This window comes from Sebastes fasciatus, chromosome 18 (assembly GCF_043250625.1).
Source record: "Sebastes fasciatus isolate fSebFas1 chromosome 18, fSebFas1.pri, whole genome shotgun sequence".
Lineage (NCBI taxonomy): Eukaryota > Metazoa > Chordata > Actinopteri > Perciformes > Sebastidae > Sebastes > Sebastes fasciatus.
In genome coordinates, this window is record NC_133812.1 from 30,237,045 (window position 1) to 30,257,612 (window position 20,568).

The window sequence follows — 20,568 nt, forward strand, 5'->3', positions numbered from 1 at the left end:
CTCTACTCTACTCTACTGTACTCTACTCTGCTCTACTCTGCTCTACTCTACTCTGCTCTACTGTACTCTGCTCTACTCTCCTCTACTCTACTCTACTGTACTCTCCTCTACTCTACTCTACTGTACTCTCCTCTGCTCTACTCTGCTCTACTCTACTGTACTCTACTCTCCTCTACTCTACTCTACTCTACTGTACTCTACTCTGCTCTACTCTGCTCTACTCTACTGTACTCTCCTCTACTCTGCTCTACTCTCCTCTGCTCTGCTCTACTCTACTCTACTCTACTCTACTGTACTCTACTCTACTCTACTGTACTCTACTCTACTCTGCTCTGCTTTACTCTACTCTACTGTACTCTACTGTACTCTCCTCTGCTCTCCTCTGCTCTACTCTGCTCTACTCTACTGTACTCTCCTCTACTCTGCTCTCCTCTACTGTACTCTACTCTGCTCTGCTCTACTCTGCTCTACTCTACTCTACTCTACTCTGCTCTGCTCTGCTCTGCTCTACTCTACTCTGCTCTACTCTACTCTACTCTACTCTACTCTGCTCTCCTCTAACCTCTACTCTGCTCTCCTCTAACCTCTACTCTGCTCTACTCTACTCTACTCTGCTCTACTCTACTCTGCTCTACTCTACTCTACTGTACTCTACTCTGCTCTACTCTACTGTATTCTACTCTACTCTACTGTACTCTCCTCTGCTCTACTCTACTGTACTCTCCTCTGCTCTCCTCTGCTCTACTCTACTGTACTCTACTCTACTCTACTCTACTCTACTGTACTCTACTCTGCTCTACTCTACTGTACTCTCCTCTACTCTACTCTACTCTGCTCTTCTCTCCTCTGCTCTACTCTACTCTACTCTACTCTACTGTACTCTACTCTACTGTACTCTACTCTACTCTACTCTGCTCTGCTCTACTCTCCTCTGCTCTACTCTACTGTACTCTCCTCTGCTCTCCTCTGCTCTACTCTACTGTACTCTCCTCTACTCTACTCTACTGTACTCTACTCTACTGTACTGTCCTCTACTCTGCTCTACTCTCCTCTACTCTACTGTACTCTACTCTACTGTACTCTACTCTACTCTGCTCTGCTCTACTCTACTGTACTCTCCTCTACTCTACTCTACTCTACTCTACTGTACTGTACTCTACTGTACTCTGCTCTACTCTCCTCTACTCTACTCTACTGTACTCTACTCTACTGTACTCTACTCTACTCTACTCTGCTCTGCTCTACTCTGCTCTACTCTATTCTGCTCTACTCTACTCTGCTCTACTCTACTGTACTCTCCTCTACTCTACTCTACTGTACTCTCCTCTGCTCTGCTCTGCTCTACTCTACTGTACTCTCCTCTACTCTACTCTACTGTACTCTACTCTACTCTGCTCTGCTCTACTCTGCTCTGCTCTACTCTACTCTCCTCTACTCTACTGTACTCTACTCTACTGTACTCTACTCTACTCTGCTCTGCTCTACTCTACTCTGCTCTACTCTGCTCTACTCTACTCTACTGTACTCTACTCTGCTCTACTCTGCTCTACTCTACTCTGCTCTACTCTACTGTACTCTGCTCTACTCTCCTCTACTCTACTGTACTCTACTCTACTGTACTCTACTCTACTCTGCTCTGCTCTACTCTGCTCTACTCTACTCTGCTCTACTCTACTCTGCTCTACTCTACTCTACTCTACTGTACTCTACTCTGCTCTACTCTACTGTACTCTCCTCTACTCTACTCTACTGTACTCTCCTCTGCTCTACTCTGCTCTACTCTACTGTACTCTCCTCTACTCTACTCTACTGTACTCTCCTCTGCTCTACTCTGCTCTACTCTCCTCTACTCTACTCTACTGTACTCTACTCTACTCTACTCTGCTCTGCTCTACTCTGCTCTACTCTACTCTACTCTGCTCTACTCTACTCTACTGTACTGTACTCTACTCTGCTCTACTCTGCTCTACTCTACTGTACTCTCCTCTACTCTACTCTACTCTACTGTACTCTACTCTACTCTGCTCTGCTCTACTCTGCTCTGCTCTACTGTACTCTGCTCTACTCTACTCTGCTCTGCTCTGCTCTACTCTACTCTACTCTACTCTACTCTACTCTACTCTGCTCTGCTCTACTCTACTCTACTGTACTCTACTCTACTCTACTCTCCTCTGCTCTCCTCTGCTCTGCTCTACTCTACTGTACTCTCCTCTACTCTGCTCTCCTCTACTGTACTCTACTCTGCTCTGCTCTGCTCTACTGTACTCTCCTCTACTCTGCTCTACTCTACTGTACTCTCCTCTGCTCTACTCTGCTCTACTCTACTGTACTCTACTCTCCTCTACTCTACTCTACTCTACTGTACTCTACTCTGCTCTACTCTGCTCTACTCTACTGTACTCTCCTCTACTCTGCTCTACTCTCCTCTGCTCTGCTCTACTCTACTCTACTCTACTGTACTCTACTCTACTCTACTGTACTCTACTCTACTCTGCTCTGCTCTACTCTACTCTACTGTACTCTACTCTACTGTACTCTCCTCTGCTCTCCTCTGCTCTACTCTGCTCTACTCTACTGTACTCTCCTCTACTCTGCTCTCCTCTACTGTACTCTACTCTGCTCTACTCTGCTCTACTCTACTCTACTCTACTCTGCTCTGCTCTGCTCTACTCTGCTCTACTCTACTCTACTCTACTCTGCTCTACTCTACTCTGCTCTGCTCTGCTCTACTCTACTCTGCTCTACTCTACTCTACTGTACTCTACTCTACTCTGCTCTCCTCTAACCTCTACTCTGCTCTCCTCTAACCTCTACTCTACTCTACTCTACTCTACTCTACTCTACTCTACTCTGCTCTCCTCTAACCTCTACTCTACTCTGCTCTACTCTACTCTGCTCTGCTCTCCTCTAACCTCTACTCTGCTCTACTCTACTCTGCTCTGCTCTGCTCTCCTCTAACCTCTACTCTGCTCTACTCTACTCTACTCTACTCTACTCTACTCTGCTCTCCTCTAACCTCTACTCTACTCTGCTCTACTCTACTCTGCTCTGCTCTCCTCTAACCTCTACTCTGCTCTACTCTACTCTGCTCTGCTCTGCTCTACTCTACTCTACTCTACTCTACTCTACTGTACTCTACTCTACTCTACTCTACTCTCCTCTGCTCTCCTCTGCTCTGCTCTACTCTACTGTACTCTCCTCTACTCTACTCTACTGTACTCTACTCTACTCTGCTCTGCTCTACTCTGCTCTGCTCTACTCTACTCTCCTCTACTCTACTGTACTCTACTCTACTGTACTCTACTCTACTCTGCTCTGCTCTACTCTACTCTGCTCTACTCTGCTCTACTCTACTCTACTGTACTCTACTCTGCTCTACTGTACTCTACTCTACTCTACCGTACTCTCCTCTGCTCTACTCTGCTCTACTGTACTCTCCTCTACTCTACTCTACTGTACTCTCCTCTGCTCTACTCTGCTCTACTCTACTGTACTCTCCTCTACTCTACTCTACTGTACTCTACTCTGCTCTACTCTGCTCTACTCTACTCTGCTCTACTGTACTCTGCTCTACTCTCCTCTACTCTACTCTACTGTACTCTCCTCTACTCTACTCTACTGTACTCTCCTCTGCTCTACTCTGCTCTACTCTACTGTACTCTACTCTCCTCTACTCTACTCTACTCTACTGTACTCTACTCTGCTCTACTCTGCTCTACTCTACTGTACTCTCCTCTACTCTGCTCTACTCTCCTCTGCTCTGCTCTACTCTACTCTACTCTACTCTACTGTACTCTACTCTACTCTACTGTACTCTACTCTACTCTGCTCTGCTTTACTCTACTCTACTGTACTCTACTGTACTCTCCTCTGCTCTCCTCTGCTCTACTCTGCTCTACTCTACTGTACTCTCCTCTACTCTGCTCTCCTCTACTGTACTCTACTCTGCTCTGCTCTACTCTGCTCTACTCTACTCTACTCTACTCTGCTCTGCTCTGCTCTGCTCTACTCTACTCTGCTCTACTCTACTCTACTCTACTCTACTCTGCTCTCCTCTAACCTCTACTCTGCTCTCCTCTAACCTCTACTCTGCTCTACTCTACTCTACTCTGCTCTACTCTACTCTGCTCTACTCTACTCTACTGTACTCTACTCTGCTCTACTCTACTGTATTCTACTCTACTCTACTGTACTCTCCTCTGCTCTACTCTACTGTACTCTCCTCTGCTCTCCTCTGCTCTACTCTACTGTACTCTACTCTACTCTACTCTACTCTACTGTACTCTACTCTGCTCTACTCTACTGTACTCTCCTCTACTCTACTCTACTCTGCTCTTCTCTCCTCTGCTCTACTCTACTCTACTCTACTCTACTGTACTCTACTCTACTGTACTCTACTCTACTCTACTCTGCTCTGCTCTACTCTCCTCTGCTCTACTCTACTGTACTCTCCTCTGCTCTCCTCTGCTCTACTCTACTGTACTCTCCTCTACTCTACTCTACTGTACTCTACTCTACTGTACTGTCCTCTACTCTGCTCTACTCTCCTCTACTCTACTGTACTCTACTCTACTGTACTCTACTCTACTCTGCTCTGCTCTACTCTACTGTACTCTCCTCTACTCTACTCTACTCTACTCTACTGTACTGTACTCTACTGTACTCTGCTCTACTCTCCTCTACTCTACTCTACTGTACTCTACTCTACTGTACTCTACTCTACTCTACTCTGCTCTGCTCTACTCTGCTCTACTCTATTCTGCTCTACTCTACTCTGCTCTACTCTACTGTACTCTCCTCTACTCTACTCTACTGTACTCTCCTCTGCTCTACTCTGCTCTACTCTACTGTACTCTCCTCTACTCTACTCTACTGTACTCTCCTCTGCTCTACTCTGCTCTACTCTACTGTACTCTCCTCTACTCTACTCTACTGTACTCTCCTCTGCTCTACTCTACTCTACTCTACTGTACTCTACTCTACTCTACTCTACTCTGCTCTGCTCTACTCTACTCTACTGTACTCTACTCTCCTCTGCTCTACTCTACTCTACTCTACTGTACTCTACTCTCCTCTGCTCTCCTCTGCTCTGCTCTACTCTACTGTACTCTCCTCTACTCTGCTCTACTCTACTGTACTCTACTGTACTCTACTCTGCTCTGCTCTACTCTACTCTCCTCTACTCTACTGTACTCTACTCTACTCTGCTCTACTCTACTGTACTCTCCTCTACTCTACTCTACTGTACTCTCCTCTGCTCTACTCTGCTCTACTCTACTGTACTCTACTCTCCTCTACTCTACTCTACTCTACTGTACTCTACTCTGCTCTACTCTGCTCTACTCTACTGTACTCTCCTCTACTCTGCTCTACTCTCCTCTACTCTGCTCTGCTCTACTCTACTCTACTGTACTCTCCTCTACTCTGCTCTACTCTCCTCTACTCTGCTCTGCTCTACTCTGCTCTACTCTACTCTGCTCTACTCTACTCTACTCTACTGTACTCTACTCTGCTCTACTCTACTCTACTCTACTCTACTGTACTCTACTGTACTCTACTCTACTCTGCTCTACTCTACTGTACTCTACTCTACTGTACTCTACTCTACTCTGCTCTACTCTACTGTACTCTCCTCTACTCTACTCTACTGTACTCTCCTCTGCTCTACTCTGCTCTACTCTACTGTACTCTACTCTCCTCTACTCTACTCTACTCTACTGTACTCTACTCTGCTCTACTCTGCTCTACTCTACTGTACTCTCCTCTACTCTGCTCTACTCTCCTCTACTCTGCTCTGCTCTACTCTACTCTACTGTACTCTCCTCTACTCTGCTCTACTCTCCTCTACTCTGCTCTGCTCTACTCTGCTCTACTCTACTCTGCTCTACTCTACTCTACTCTACTGTACTCTACTCTGCTCTACTCTACTCTACTCTACTCTACTCTACTCTACTCTACTGTACTCTCCTCTGCTCTACTCTGCTCTACTCTACTGTACTCTCCTCTAACCTCTACTCTACTCTACTCTACTCTACTCTACTCTACTCTACTCTGCTCTCCTCTAACCTCTACTCTACTCTGCTCTACTCTACTCTGCTCTGCTCTCCTCTAACCTCTACTCTGCTCTACTCTACTCTGCTCTGCTCTGCTCTCCTCTAACCTCTACTCTGCTCTACTCTACTCTACTCTACTCTACTCTACTCTGCTCTCCTCTAACCTCTACTCTACTCTGCTCTACTCTACTCTGCTCTGCTCTCCTCTAACCTCTACTCTGCTCTACTCTACTCTGCTCTGCTCTGCTCTACTCTACTCTACTCTACTCTACTCTACTGTACTCTACTCTACTCTACTCTACTCTCCTCTGCTCTCCTCTGCTCTGCTCTACTCTACTGTACTCTCCTCTACTCTACTCTACTGTACTCTACTCTACTCTGCTCTGCTCTACTCTGCTCTGCTCTACTCTACTCTCCTCTACTCTACTGTACTCTACTCTACTGTACTCTACTCTACTCTGCTCTGCTCTACTCTACTCTGCTCTACTCTGCTCTACTCTACTCTACTGTACTCTACTCTGCTCTACTGTACTCTACTCTACTCTACCGTACTCTCCTCTGCTCTACTCTGCTCTACTGTACTCTCCTCTACTCTACTCTACTGTACTCTCCTCTGCTCTACTCTGCTCTACTCTACTGTACTCTCCTCTACTCTACTCTACTGTACTCTACTCTGCTCTACTCTGCTCTACTCTACTCTGCTCTACTGTACTCTGCTCTACTCTCCTCTACTCTACTCTACTGTACTCTCCTCTACTCTACTCTACTGTACTCTCCTCTGCTCTACTCTGCTCTACTCTACTGTACTCTACTCTCCTCTACTCTACTCTACTCTACTGTACTCTACTCTGCTCTACTCTGCTCTACTCTACTGTACTCTCCTCTACTCTGCTCTACTCTCCTCTGCTCTGCTCTACTCTACTCTACTCTACTCTACTGTACTCTACTCTACTCTACTGTACTCTACTCTACTCTGCTCTGCTTTACTCTACTCTACTGTACTCTACTGTACTCTCCTCTGCTCTCCTCTGCTCTACTCTGCTCTACTCTACTGTACTCTCCTCTACTCTGCTCTCCTCTACTGTACTCTACTCTGCTCTGCTCTACTCTGCTCTACTCTACTCTACTCTACTCTGCTCTGCTCTGCTCTGCTCTACTCTACTCTGCTCTACTCTACTCTACTCTACTCTACTCTGCTCTCCTCTAACCTCTACTCTGCTCTCCTCTAACCTCTACTCTGCTCTACTCTACTCTACTCTGCTCTACTCTACTCTGCTCTACTCTACTCTACTGTACTCTACTCTGCTCTACTCTACTGTATTCTACTCTACTCTACTGTACTCTCCTCTGCTCTACTCTACTGTACTCTCCTCTGCTCTCCTCTGCTCTACTCTACTGTACTCTACTCTACTCTACTCTACTCTACTGTACTCTACTCTGCTCTACTCTACTGTACTCTCCTCTACTCTACTCTACTCTGCTCTTCTCTCCTCTGCTCTACTCTACTCTACTCTACTCTACTGTACTCTACTCTACTGTACTCTACTCTACTCTACTCTGCTCTGCTCTACTCTCCTCTGCTCTACTCTACTGTACTCTCCTCTGCTCTCCTCTGCTCTACTCTACTGTACTCTCCTCTACTCTACTCTACTGTACTCTACTCTACTGTACTGTCCTCTACTCTGCTCTACTCTCCTCTACTCTACTGTACTCTACTCTACTGTACTCTACTCTACTCTGCTCTGCTCTACTCTACTGTACTCTCCTCTACTCTACTCTACTCTACTCTACTGTACTGTACTCTACTGTACTCTGCTCTACTCTCCTCTACTCTACTCTACTGTACTCTACTCTACTGTACTCTACTCTACTCTACTCTGCTCTGCTCTACTCTGCTCTACTCTATTCTGCTCTACTCTACTCTGCTCTACTCTACTGTACTCTCCTCTACTCTACTCTACTGTACTCTCCTCTGCTCTACTCTGCTCTACTCTACTGTACTCTCCTCTACTCTACTCTACTGTACTCTCCTCTGCTCTACTCTGCTCTACTCTACTGTACTCTCCTCTACTCTACTCTACTGTACTCTCCTCTGCTCTACTCTACTCTACTCTACTGTACTCTACTCTACTCTACTCTACTCTGCTCTGCTCTACTCTACTCTACTGTACTCTACTCTCCTCTGCTCTACTCTACTCTACTCTACTGTACTCTACTCTCCTCTGCTCTCCTCTGCTCTGCTCTACTCTACTGTACTCTCCTCTACTCTGCTCTACTCTACTGTACTCTACTGTACTCTACTCTGCTCTGCTCTACTCTACTCTCCTCTACTCTACTGTACTCTACTCTACTCTGCTCTACTCTACTGTACTCTCCTCTACTCTACTCTACTGTACTCTCCTCTGCTCTACTCTGCTCTACTCTACTGTACTCTACTCTCCTCTACTCTACTCTACTCTACTGTACTCTACTCTGCTCTACTCTGCTCTACTCTACTGTACTCTCCTCTACTCTGCTCTACTCTCCTCTACTCTGCTCTGCTCTACTCTACTCTACTGTACTCTCCTCTACTCTGCTCTACTCTCCTCTACTCTGCTCTGCTCTACTCTGCTCTACTCTACTCTGCTCTACTCTACTCTACTCTACTGTACTCTACTCTGCTCTACTCTACTCTACTCTACTCTACTGTACTCTACTGTACTCTACTCTACTCTGCTCTACTCTACTGTACTCTACTCTACTGTACTCTACTCTACTCTGCTCTACTCTACTGTACTCTCCTCTACTCTACTCTACTGTACTCTCCTCTGCTCTACTCTGCTCTACTCTACTGTACTCTACTCTCCTCTACTCTACTCTACTCTACTGTACTCTACTCTGCTCTACTCTGCTCTACTCTACTGTACTCTCCTCTACTCTGCTCTACTCTCCTCTACTCTGCTCTGCTCTACTCTACTCTACTGTACTCTCCTCTACTCTGCTCTACTCTCCTCTACTCTGCTCTGCTCTACTCTGCTCTACTCTACTCTGCTCTACTCTACTCTACTCTACTGTACTCTACTCTGCTCTACTCTACTCTACTCTACTCTACTCTACTCTACTCTACTGTACTCTCCTCTGCTCTACTCTGCTCTACTCTACTGTACTCTCCTCTACTCTACTCTACTGTACTCTCCTCTGCTCTGCTCTGCTCTACTCTACTCTACTCTACTGTACTCTACTCTGCTCTACTCTACTCTACTCTACTCTACTGTACTCTCCTCTGCTCTACTCTGCTCTACTCTACTGTACTCTCCTCTACTCTACTCTACTGTACTCTCCTCTGCTCTGCTCTGCTCTACTCTACTCTACTCTACTCTGCTCTGCTCTGCTCTGCTCTGCTCTGCTCTACTGAGGGTCATCTCATGGTCTTTGATTGTGTTTTCAGCCGTCAGCAGAAGATGCGAAGGACCTGGACGATCGGGCCATCAAAGACAAACTGCGTAGAATCCTGAAGAGACTCGGCAAACTCAAGTGCTCTAAAGAGGTAAAGCACATTCAGATGTATTAGCATGAGATGATGATCCTACAGTGACAGGTTGTTGTGTTGTGCTCAGGGCTGCAGCGCTGCCTTCACCAGCATCATGAGATGATGATCCTACAGTGACAGGTTGTTGTGATGTGCTCAGGGCTGCAGCGCTGCCTTCACCAGCATCATGAGATGATGATCCTACAGTGACAGGTTGTTGTGATGTGCTCAGGGCTGCAGCGCTGCCTTCACCAGCATCATGAGATGATGATCCTACAGTGACAGGTTGTTGTGATGTGCTCAGGGCTGCAGCGCTGCCTTCACCAGCATCATGAGATGATGATGATCCTACAGTGATAGGTTGTTGTGATGTGCTCAGGGCTGCAGCGCTGCCTTCACCATTATCATGAGATGATGATGATCCTACAGTGACAGGTTGTTGTGTTGTGCTCAGGGCTGCAGCGCTGCCTTCACCAGCATCATGAGATGATGATGATCCTACAGTGACAGGTTGTTGTGATGTGCTCAGGGCTGCAGCGCTGCCTTCACCAGCATCATGGGCTACGTGTACCACATGAAGAAGTGTGGGAAGGAGGAGTCTGAGCTGGAGAAGATGCTGCTGAACTGCTCTCACTGCGGGAAGACCTACAAGTCCAAAGCCGGTCTGGAGTACCACCTGAAATCAGAGCATGCTCCTGTGAGTCATCAGCTAGTTCACATGATTCAGTTCAGATCGAACATTTAATACACAAATACATACTTTACATCAGAGGGCCCGTCTGCCTTCTGTTACGTTTCTTTCAAATGATTTTTCACCATTTTCTGACATTTGATAGACCAAACAACTGATCCATTAATGGTTCAGGTTTAAAGGTCTTCAGCTGTATAACATCCTGTTAACACGGTTCCCCTCCCGTTACCCAGACGCCCCAGAAGAGCGTGGAAGACGAGGCGCTGAAGGCCCACCGCGAGGCCAACCCGGAGAGGACGGCCAGCGGACGGGTGCAGCGAGCTTCGGCCCAGGTGGCAAACTTCCACCTGGCTGAGATAGCCAACAACGACCTGCCCAAAGACTGGCCCAAGAGGAAGTTCCAGTCGGACCTGGTACCAGACGACAAGAAGGTTAGAGGACACCGGCTCTACTGTCTCTCAGTCACAGGATATATCAGGCTTCCATTGACCTTCTCTTGTTAAACAGACATGTGTACCAGTATATACTGACGATATCAGGCTTCCATTGACCTCCTCTTGTTCATGCCTGTCTTCCCAGTTGAAGTACGCCCGGCCAGGCCTGCCGGCCTTCAGCCAGGAGGTGCTGAGGAAGTGGAAGAATGAGGTGAAGCTGCAGAGGAAAGTCCACTGTCCCAACCAGGTAAAACCAACCTGGTTCAGAAGTTCACCGTTTTTATTGATTTATTTATTCATGTATTTATTTATACAGTATATTTCTTTATTTATTTCCTGTGTGGTTCTGGTCACTGCTGTGTGTGCACCCATTTATATATCAATAACTCAGCCCGTGGGGTGAGTTATTGATATATAAATGGTCATTTTGGGGGTTTTCCTTAAAGAGCAGATGAACCCAGATGTACCGTTACCGTTCTTCGTCCTCAGGGTTGCAGCTCCACCTACACCAGTGTGTCCGGACTGAAAGCTCATCTGGGACTCTGCACCAGGGTATGTCAGCTTCCTTCAGCATCTCTGAAACACTCCGTTGAATGTTCCAGAAAAACAAACCAAGCATAGAGAAGTCAATATTGATCCATTCTGAAATGTCGTTTCAGGGCGACTTTGAGGCGGGAAAATACCGATGTCTGATCTGCAACAAAGAGTTCAACTCTGAGAGTGGAGTGAAATACCACATCAACTCTGTCCACTCACAGGTAGCCACACCAACTCTATCCACTCACAGGTAGCCACATCAACTCTGTCCACTCACAGGTAGCCACACCAACTCTGTCCACTCACAGGTAGCCACACCAACTCTGTCCACTCACAGGTAGCCACATCAACTCTGTCCACTCAGAGGTAACCACACCAACTCTATCCACTCACAGGTAGCCACATCAACTCTGTCCACTCACAGGTAGCCACACCAACTCTGTCCACTCACAGGTAGCCACACCAACTCTATCCACTCACACACATCAATCAGCCGTTAGACGGTGAGTTCTGGTCAGTGGTTGGTGGACCGGTTGGTGCAAACTCTGATGTTTGGGGAGGGATTTCCAGAGGGGGGGGGAAGCTATGGTGAATGTTCTGTCACCTCCGGTCCGGTTCTAGTTCTGGTTCTGGTTCTGGTTCTGGTTCTGGTTCTGGTTCTGGTTCCGGTTCCGGTTTTGGTTCCGGTCTGGTTCTGGTTCTGGTTCTGGTTCTGGTTCTGGTTCCGGTTCTTGTTCTGGTTCCGATTCTGGTTCTGGTTGTGAACAGTCTGAACTGTCTCTCAACAGGACTGGTTTGTGACGAACAAGAAGGCCTCCAAGAAGTTTGAGAAGTTCCTGAAGAGCCAGCCGAAGCAGTCCGTCCAGAATGTGGACAAGCAGCTGGTGGATCAGTACCACCACCATCATCATCATCATCTTCATCACCTCCAGCAGCAGCAGCAGCAGCAGCATCATCACCATCAGCACCATCAGCACCATCATCTTCATCATCATCATCTGCAGCTCCAACCCATACAGCACCCTCTGCAGCCGCTGCACCACCTCCAGCACCAAACCCAGCTCCTCCACCCAGACCACCAGCTGGAGGCCCAGCTGCAGCAGCCCGTGCTCCAGTACACCCCTCTGGAGCCTCCTCCCGGACCCATGTGGGTGGAGCTGGACCGGGGAGGAGCCGGGCCGGGACCGGAGCAGGCCCCGATCGAGCTGGACATGACGGATGTTGAGAATCCCGGAGAGGACGGCGGCGGGATCGTGGAGGGGAAGACGAGGGAGAAGGAGAAGGCTGAAGGGAAGCACAAGGATTGCTTTGCTTTCGGTGCTGGTGGGGATGCCGGCGGCGGCGGTGGAGGCGGAGGCAGTGGGGATGGCGGCGGTGAACAACGTGGTGGTGCAGGCGGTGGCAGCAGCAGCAGCAGTAATAACGGCAGCTCGTCCAGCGAGTCGGAGGTGGAGCAGCAGGACCGGCAGCGGCAGATTGACCAGTGGAATCTGAAACGGCCCGGCGTCATGGAGACGCTCCCCGAGGCTGGGAAGGACCAGAGGAACACTTAAAGGGTTAGGGTTAAGATACTCCTAACACTCGTGGTGCATCAGAGCTGATCTAACAGAGGGAGAGAAGACACCCCGGAGAGTCCGTCCTACTTTATCTGGCTGTGACGGAGAAGAAGAAAGCAGAGCGGAGAGGAGGCAGCCGATGACGGAGCTCCAACCTTTAACTTCTAAAGTCTTCGATGATGATGAAGATGATGATGATGATGATGATGATGAAGAAGCTCACAGAGTTGGCGTGGACATGAGGCGTCTCTCCGTCTTGTATAGTCTTGAGAAACGTAGTTTATCTGTAACTTTAAATGTGTCTTATTCTTTATAAACGCTTCCTGTCTCTCATGTTGACCTCTAAAGGGACACGTTGACCTTTAAAGGGACATGTTGACCTCTAAAGGGACATGTTGACCTTTAAAGGGACATGTTGACCTCTAAAGGGACACGTTGACCTCTAAAGGGACACGTTGACCTTTAAAGGGACATGTTGACCTCTAAAGGGACATGTTGACCTTTAAAGGGACATGTTGACCTCTAAAGGGACACGTTGACCTCTAAAGGGACACGTTGACCTTTAAAGGGACATGTTGACCTCTAAAGGGACATGTTGACCTCTAAAGGGACACGTTGACCTCTAAAGGGACACGTTGACCTTTAAAGGGACATGTTGACCTCTAAAGGGACATGTTGACCTTTAAAGGGACATGTTGACCTCTAAAGGGACACGTTGACCTTTAAAGGGACATGTTGACCTTTAAAGGGACATGTTGACCTCTAAAGGGACACGTTGACCTCTAAAGGGACACGTTGACCTTTAAAGGGACATGTTGACCTCTAAAGGGACATGTTGACCTCTAAAGGGACACGTTGACCTCTAAAGGGACACGTTGACCTTTAAAGGGACATGTTGACCTCTAAAGGGACATGTTGACCTTTAAAGGGACACGTTGACCTCTAAAGGGACACGTTGACCTTTAGAAGGACACGTTGACCTCTAAAGGGACATGTTGACCTCTAAAGGGACACGTTGACCTTTAGAAGGACACGTTGACCTCTAAAGGGACATGTTGACCTCTAAAGGGACATGTTGACCTTTAACCTGAAGACTACAGTATTTTATTAGACTCGTTGTGCCTCTTCAGTCTGATCTGTGTAACTTCATACGACTCATCACCACTTTACTTAAATAATGTTGTCCCCGGTTAATGTCCCCGGTTAATGTCACTGGTCCTGGTGAAGCTCGGTAGAAGGAGGACACCCCCCCCCCCCAGTCGGGCAGCTAAACTGAAATATTCATAACTCTGCATTTTGCTATAAAAGCATGAAATTTGTCACAGATGTTGGTTTGTATGTTATGAAGAGATATAGAAATCAGGGTGCTGCAAACCTAACCCTAACCCCTAACCCTAACCCTAACCCCCTAACCCTAACCCCTAACCCTAACCCTAACCCCCTAACCCTAACCCCTAACCCTAACCCTAACCCCCTAACCCTAACCCCTAACCCTAACCCTAACCCCCTAACCCTAACCCCTAACCCTAACCCTAACCCCCTAACCCTAACCCTAACCCTAACCCCCTAACCCTAACCCCTAACCCCAACCCTAACCCCTAACCCCTAACCCCTAACCCCTAACCCTAACCCCAACCCTAACCCCAACCCCAACCCCAACCCTAACCCCTAACCCTAACCCTAACCCCTAACCCTAACCCTAACCCTAACCCTAACCCTAACCCCCTAACCCTAACCCTAACCCCTAACCCTAACCCCAACCCCAACCCTAACCCTAACCCCTAACCCTAACCCCAACCCCAACCCCAACCCCAACCCTAACCCTAACCTAAGCTAACGTTAACTAGCTCTTACCGGCAGCATATTTAACCGACAGCATGCAGCCTGATGTTTGTGTATCTCCTACAGTGACGTTTGCTTCTGGATGGTTGTCGACTCGTTAGTCTCTAGTTAGTTTGTGACGTTTTAACACAATTTCATATATATATATATATATATATATATATTTACATATATATATGTGTGTATATATATATACACACATATATATAAATATATATATATATACACATATATGTATACATATATATACGTATACATACATACATATATATATATATATGTATATATATATATATGTATATATATATATATGTAAATATATATATAACTATTGATCATTTGTGAATGTCTTTAGTTTTTATTTTCCCCTCTGTGGTTCATCTCTGTTAAAGGACCAGTGTGGAGCGTTCAGGAGGATCTATTGGTAGAAATGTAATATAATATTAATAAATATGTTTTTAGTGTATAATCACCTGAGAATAGGAATAGTTGTGTTTTTATTACCTTCAGGTCTTTACACACCGAGGGGGGGGGGTGACAAATAAACAACACAAAAATGTGAAATACTCGTCAATGAATATTATATATCTAGGGCTTTTATTGTGAAAAGTAATAACTAGGTGTGTTTATTGATATATATATATACAGTATATATATATATATTTATATATATACTGTATATATATTATTTTGTATTTTATTTTATTATTACTGTTAATTAACTGATGCCAAAGAAAACGACAAACAGTTGTTGAATTAATGCAGTTATAATAATCTAATGATCTAATAAATAATAGTATAACAGTCACAGTAGAGTACTTTTATTTTTATGCATTTTTCTGTAGTTCCCTGTCGTGCTGATAGGGGGCGGTGTGGGTCACCATGCTGCTACAATAATTATAAATAATAATTATTATTATTATTATTATTAATATTTATAATAATAATAATAATTATTGATATTTATAATTATAATAATAATAATACCAGGTGTACTTCCCTGTAGTGCCGATAGGGGGCGGTGTGGGTCACCATGCTGCTATAATAATAATAATAATATTATTAATGATAATAATGAGGATCATAGTAGTAAAAATAATAATAATAATAATAGCAATAATAATGATAATTAAAATAATAGTAGTAATAATAATAATGATAATTCTAATAATAGTAATAGTAATGATAATAATAACAATAGGTGTGGGTCACCATGCTGTTATAAAATAATAATTATTACTATTATTATAAATAATAGTAATAATAATAAATTATTATTATTATAATTATTACTAATATTAATAATAATAACAGGTGTAGTTCCCTGTAGGGCCGGTGGGGGGCGGTGTGTGTGTCGTGTTGGTCTGATGGAGCGTTAAAGCGGTGTGTAACCGGGTTTAACCGGGTTTAACGGGGTTTATCGAGGCTGCTGGTGTTTAAATGTTTCCGTTGGGAGAGTAACGGCTGGATTCAGCTGTCCGGTGTGTCTCCGCGGCTCCGGTGATCTTCCCCGGTGTGTTGTTCTCCGGTAGCAGAGTTTGGGATTCGATCCCGGTGGTTCAGATTCTCTCTGGTGACTGTAGACACGGATCCTCTCCGGTTCCTCTGCGCCACCGAGCCGCAGCCCGGGAGACCCGCAGGGTGAGTATTTAACACTACTACCGGCTACCGGCTACCGGTCTCCGGTGTCTGACCGGTACCGGACGGTTTAACAGGGTTTAACCGGGTCTAACGGCAGAGTGAGACACACCGGAGACACACACACTCAGCCTGTTAGCTGTTAGCTGCTAGCTGTTAGCATTAGCATTAGCTCAACGCTGTCAGCTGGAGAACCAACGTGTTACTGAGAGCAGCAGCTGAATGAGTCGGTACCGGTTATATTTATATATTTATATATTTATATATATGTATATATGAGATGTGACACGTGCCGAATGAAAGAATGCTTCACAACTATTATAGATATCAGGTCTGAGTCGACCTGTCACTCAGGAACACCAGACAGCCCTGAAGACAACATGAAATCATCCAAATACTCAACCAGGTCTGGTTCATCTAGTTCCATCTGGTTCCATCTGGTTCCACCTGGTTTCATCTAGTTCCATCTGGTTCCACCTGCTTTCATTTGGTTCCATCTAGTTCCATCTGGTTCCACCTGGTTTCATCTGGTTCCACCTGCTTTCATCTGGTTCCATCTAGTTCCATCTGGTTCCATCTGGTTCCACCTGGTTTCATCTGGTTCCACCTGCTTTCATCTGGTTCCATCTGGTTCCATCTGGTTCCACCTGGTTTCATCTGGTTCCACCTGCTTTCATCTGGTTCCATCTAGTTCCATCTGGTTCCATCTGGTTCCACCTGGTTTCATCTAGTTCCATCTGGTTCCACCTGCTTTCATCTGGTTCCATCTGGTTCCACCTGCTTTCATCTGGTTTCATCTAGTTCCATCTGGTTCCATCTGGTTCCACCTGCTTTCATCTGGTTCCATCTAGTTCCATCTGGTTCCATCTGGTTCCACCTGGTTTCATCTAGTTCCATCTGGTTCCACCTGCTTTCATCTGGTTCCATCTAGTTCCACCTGGTTTCATCTGGTTCCACCTGCTTTCATCTGGTTCCATCTGGTTCCATCTGGTTCCACCTGGTTTCATCTAGTTCCATCTGGTTCCACCTGCTTTCATCTGGTTCCATCTAGTTCCATCTGGTTCCATCTGGTTCCACCTGGTTTCATCTGGTTCCACCTGCTTTCATCTGGTTCCATCTAGTTCCATCTGGTTCCATCTGGTTCCACCTGGTTTCATCTGGTTCCACCTGCTTTCATCTGGTTCCATCTAGTTCCATCTGGTTCCACCTGGTTTCATCTAGTTCCATCTGGTTCCATCTGGTTCCACCTGCTTTCATCTAGTTCCATCTGGTTCCATCTGGTTCCACCTGGTTTCATCTGGTTCCACCTGCTTTCATCTGGTTCCATCTGGTTCCACCTGGTTCCACCTGGTTCCATCTGGTTCCATCTGCTTTCATCTGCTTTCATCTGGTTCCACCTGGTTCCACCTGGTTCCATCTGGTTCCATCTGGTTTCAAAGTCTCAGACAACCAGAGATCAACATGATATCAGTACTGAGCTCCTTTACACAGCACATCTCCTATAACTACTAATCAAGCTGTCAGGCTGTCTATATAATATAATAAATATAATAAAGACTGTCTATATAATATAATAAAGACTGTCTATATAATATAATAAAGACTGTCTATATAATATAATACAATATAATAAAGACTGTCTATATAATATAATAAAGACTGTCTATATAATATAATAAATATAATAAAGGATGTCTATATAATATAATAAATATAATAAAGGATGTATAGAATATAATAAAGACTGTCTATATAATATAATAAAGACTGTCTATATAATATAATACAATATAATAAAGACTGTCTATATAATATAATAAAGACTGTCTATATAATATAATACAATATAATAAAGACTGTCTATATAATATAATACAATATAATAAAGGATGTGTAGAATATAATAAATATAATAAAGACTGTCTATATAATATAATATAATAAAGACTGTCTATATAATATAATACAATATAATAAAGACTGTCTATATAATATAATAAAGACTGTCTATATAATATAATACAATATAATAAAGGATGTGTAGAATATAATAAATATAATAAAGACTGTCTAAAATATAATAAAGGATGTCTATATAATATAATAAATATAATAAAGGATGTATAGAATATAATAAATATAATAAAGGATGTATAGAATATAATAAATATAATAAAGGATGTATAGAATATAATAAATATAATAACGGATGTGTAGAATATAATAAATATAATAAAGGATGTGTAGAATATAATAAATATAATAAAGACTGTCTATATAATATAATAAAGACTCTATATAATATAATACAATATAATAAAGGATGTGTAGAATATAATAAATATAATAAAGACTCTATATAATATAATAAATATAATAAAGGATGTATAGAATGTAATAAATATAATAAAGGATGTGTAGAATATAATAAATATAATAAAGACTATATAATATAATAAATATAATAAAGGATGTATAGAATGTAATAAATATAATAAAGGATGTGTAGAATATAATAAATATAATAAAGACTATATAATATAATAAATATAATAAAGACTATATAATATAATAAATATAATAAAGGATGTGCAGAATATAATAAATATAATAAAGGATGTATAGAATATAATAAATATAATAAAGGATGTGTAGAATATAATAAATATAATAAAGGATGTATAGAATATAATAAATATAATAAAGGATGTGTAGAATATAATAAATATAATAAAGGATGTATAGAATATAATAAATATAATAAAGGATGTGTAGAATATAATAAATATAATAAAGGATGTATAGAATATAATAAATATAATAAAGGATGTGTAGAATATAATAAATATAATAACGGCGTCTCTGGTGATGTTATTGACTGTCTACAGGCTGTTGAGGTGTCAGTCCAGACCAGAGGAGGAAACAGTATGATGAAATATATCACTCACTATAGCTGATTGTTTGAACCTTATCTTCAGAAGTAATGTTTTACAGATGTTGTGTTGTGGTTCATTAATAAAAGTCAAATTTCTGTTTGTTGTCTGAGCAGCAGTGAAGCCAGAGAGAGAAGAAGAGACCTGCTCCATACATGAGGAGGAGTCTGACCAGACCACCACAGAAGAAGAGACCCAGGGCCGATGGATCCCACTGACTCTGGACCAGGTTATACCACCTATTAGATGCATTAGGTTCTATCTATATTATGATATGTTTAGTGAGATAGTTGGTGATATATAGGTGTTGTAATTGTAATAGATTACTCTGTACTGTACTCCTGTGGAGTAATACCACCTCTCTCCTCACAGGAAGAGAGCAGCCGTCAGAGCCGTGTTGTGGTTTAACGCCGAGCTCCAGAGGACGACAGCGGAGGAAGAATCCTAAATATCTGGACTATGAAACTGAAGATGTGTTCGATGTTCAGAGTCCTCAGCAAAGAGCCCGTAGGAGCAGCTCAGGAGGAGGAGGAGGAGGAGGAGGAGGAGGAGCAGGAGGAGGAGCTGCTTCTCAAAAGACTCCTGCAAAGAGAGGAAGAGCGAAGAACACCACCCAACAGACTGAAGACGGAGAAACAGAAGCAACCGACAAAATCGATCAAGAGTCTGACGGGAAAACGTCACAGGAAACTCCTCCTCCTCTTCTTCCTCCTCCTCCTCCTCCTCCTCCTCCTCCTCCTCAGAAGAAGAAGAAGAAGAAGAAGGCGGCGGCGAGAGCCAAGAAAACCCCAACAAAGAAGAAGACTCCCGCCAGAAAAACTCCCTCCACTGACGGGGGTCTCCCAGCTGGTGGAGGTGGAGGTGGAGATGTTGTCCCAGCTGGTGGAGGTGGAGGTGGAGATGTCGTCCCAGCTGGGGAGGGTGGAGGTGGAGATGTTGTCCCAGCTGGTGGAGGTGGAGGTGGAGATGTCGTCCCAGCTGGGGAGGGTGGAGGTGGAGATGTTGTCCCAGCTGGTGGAGGTGGAGGTGGAGATGTCGTCCCAGCTGGGGAGGGTGGAGGTGGAGATGTTGTCCCAGCTGGTGGAGGTGGAGGTGGAGATGTTGTCCCAGCTGGTGGAGGTGGAGGTGGAGATGTCGTCCCAGCTGGGGGAGGTGTGGATGCTGTGCAGCAGGAAAATGGGACACCGAAGCCAAAGAGGAAGTATGTGAGGAGGCGTCCGGCTCAGGAAGCAGTTCCAGAACCAGAACCACCGTGTGAGGAGGCTCCAGGGGAACCGCCGACTGAACCCGAGGAGGAGACCACGCCGAGCGGGCGCCGCAGGAGAGGAGCTGCTAAAGCGTAAGTTACATTATATTATATGACATGACATTTCTCA

The 20,568-nt window shown here is 44.6% G+C and overlaps 2 protein-coding genes across 7 annotated transcripts in view; both read left to right on the forward strand.

The window, feature by feature from the left end:
- The window catches only part of znf512 (zinc finger protein 512), a 42,091-nt gene extending 27,870 nt beyond the window's left edge, over positions 1–14,221 (forward strand). For both annotated transcript variants that reach the window (XM_074615407.1, XM_074615408.1), the window contains 7 exons: positions 9,481–9,579; positions 10,091–10,258; positions 10,486–10,683; positions 10,832–10,933; positions 11,176–11,238; positions 11,346–11,444; positions 12,012–14,221. In XM_074615407.1, coding sequence (XP_074471508.1) covers positions 9,481–9,579; positions 10,091–10,258; positions 10,486–10,683; positions 10,832–10,933; positions 11,176–11,238; positions 11,346–11,444; positions 12,012–12,776 — 1,494 coding nt within the window. In that variant the 3' untranslated portion in view covers positions 12,777–14,221. The remainder of the gene's footprint in view (positions 1–9,480; positions 9,580–10,090; positions 10,259–10,485; positions 10,684–10,831; positions 10,934–11,175; positions 11,239–11,345; positions 11,445–12,011) is intronic.
- A 1,730-nt stretch (positions 14,222–15,951) lies between these two features.
- gtf3c2 (general transcription factor IIIC, polypeptide 2, beta) overlaps positions 15,952–20,568 on the forward strand; it is a 36,524-nt gene continuing 31,907 nt past the window's right edge. Inside the window, exons 1-5 of one of the 5 annotated variants that reach the window (XM_074615158.1) lie at positions 15,953–16,262; positions 19,148–19,184; positions 19,306–19,421; positions 19,565–20,251; positions 20,345–20,531. In XM_074615158.1, the coding sequence (XP_074471259.1) occupies positions 19,397–19,421; positions 19,565–20,251; positions 20,345–20,531 (899 nt within the window). In that variant the 5' untranslated portion in view covers positions 15,953–16,262; positions 19,148–19,184; positions 19,306–19,396. Of the gene's footprint in view, positions 16,263–17,571; positions 17,730–19,147; positions 19,185–19,305; positions 19,422–19,564; positions 20,532–20,568 lie in introns of those variants that run through there. The other 4 variants (XM_074615157.1, XM_074615159.1, XM_074615155.1 and 1 more) reach the window with 4 other exon arrangements.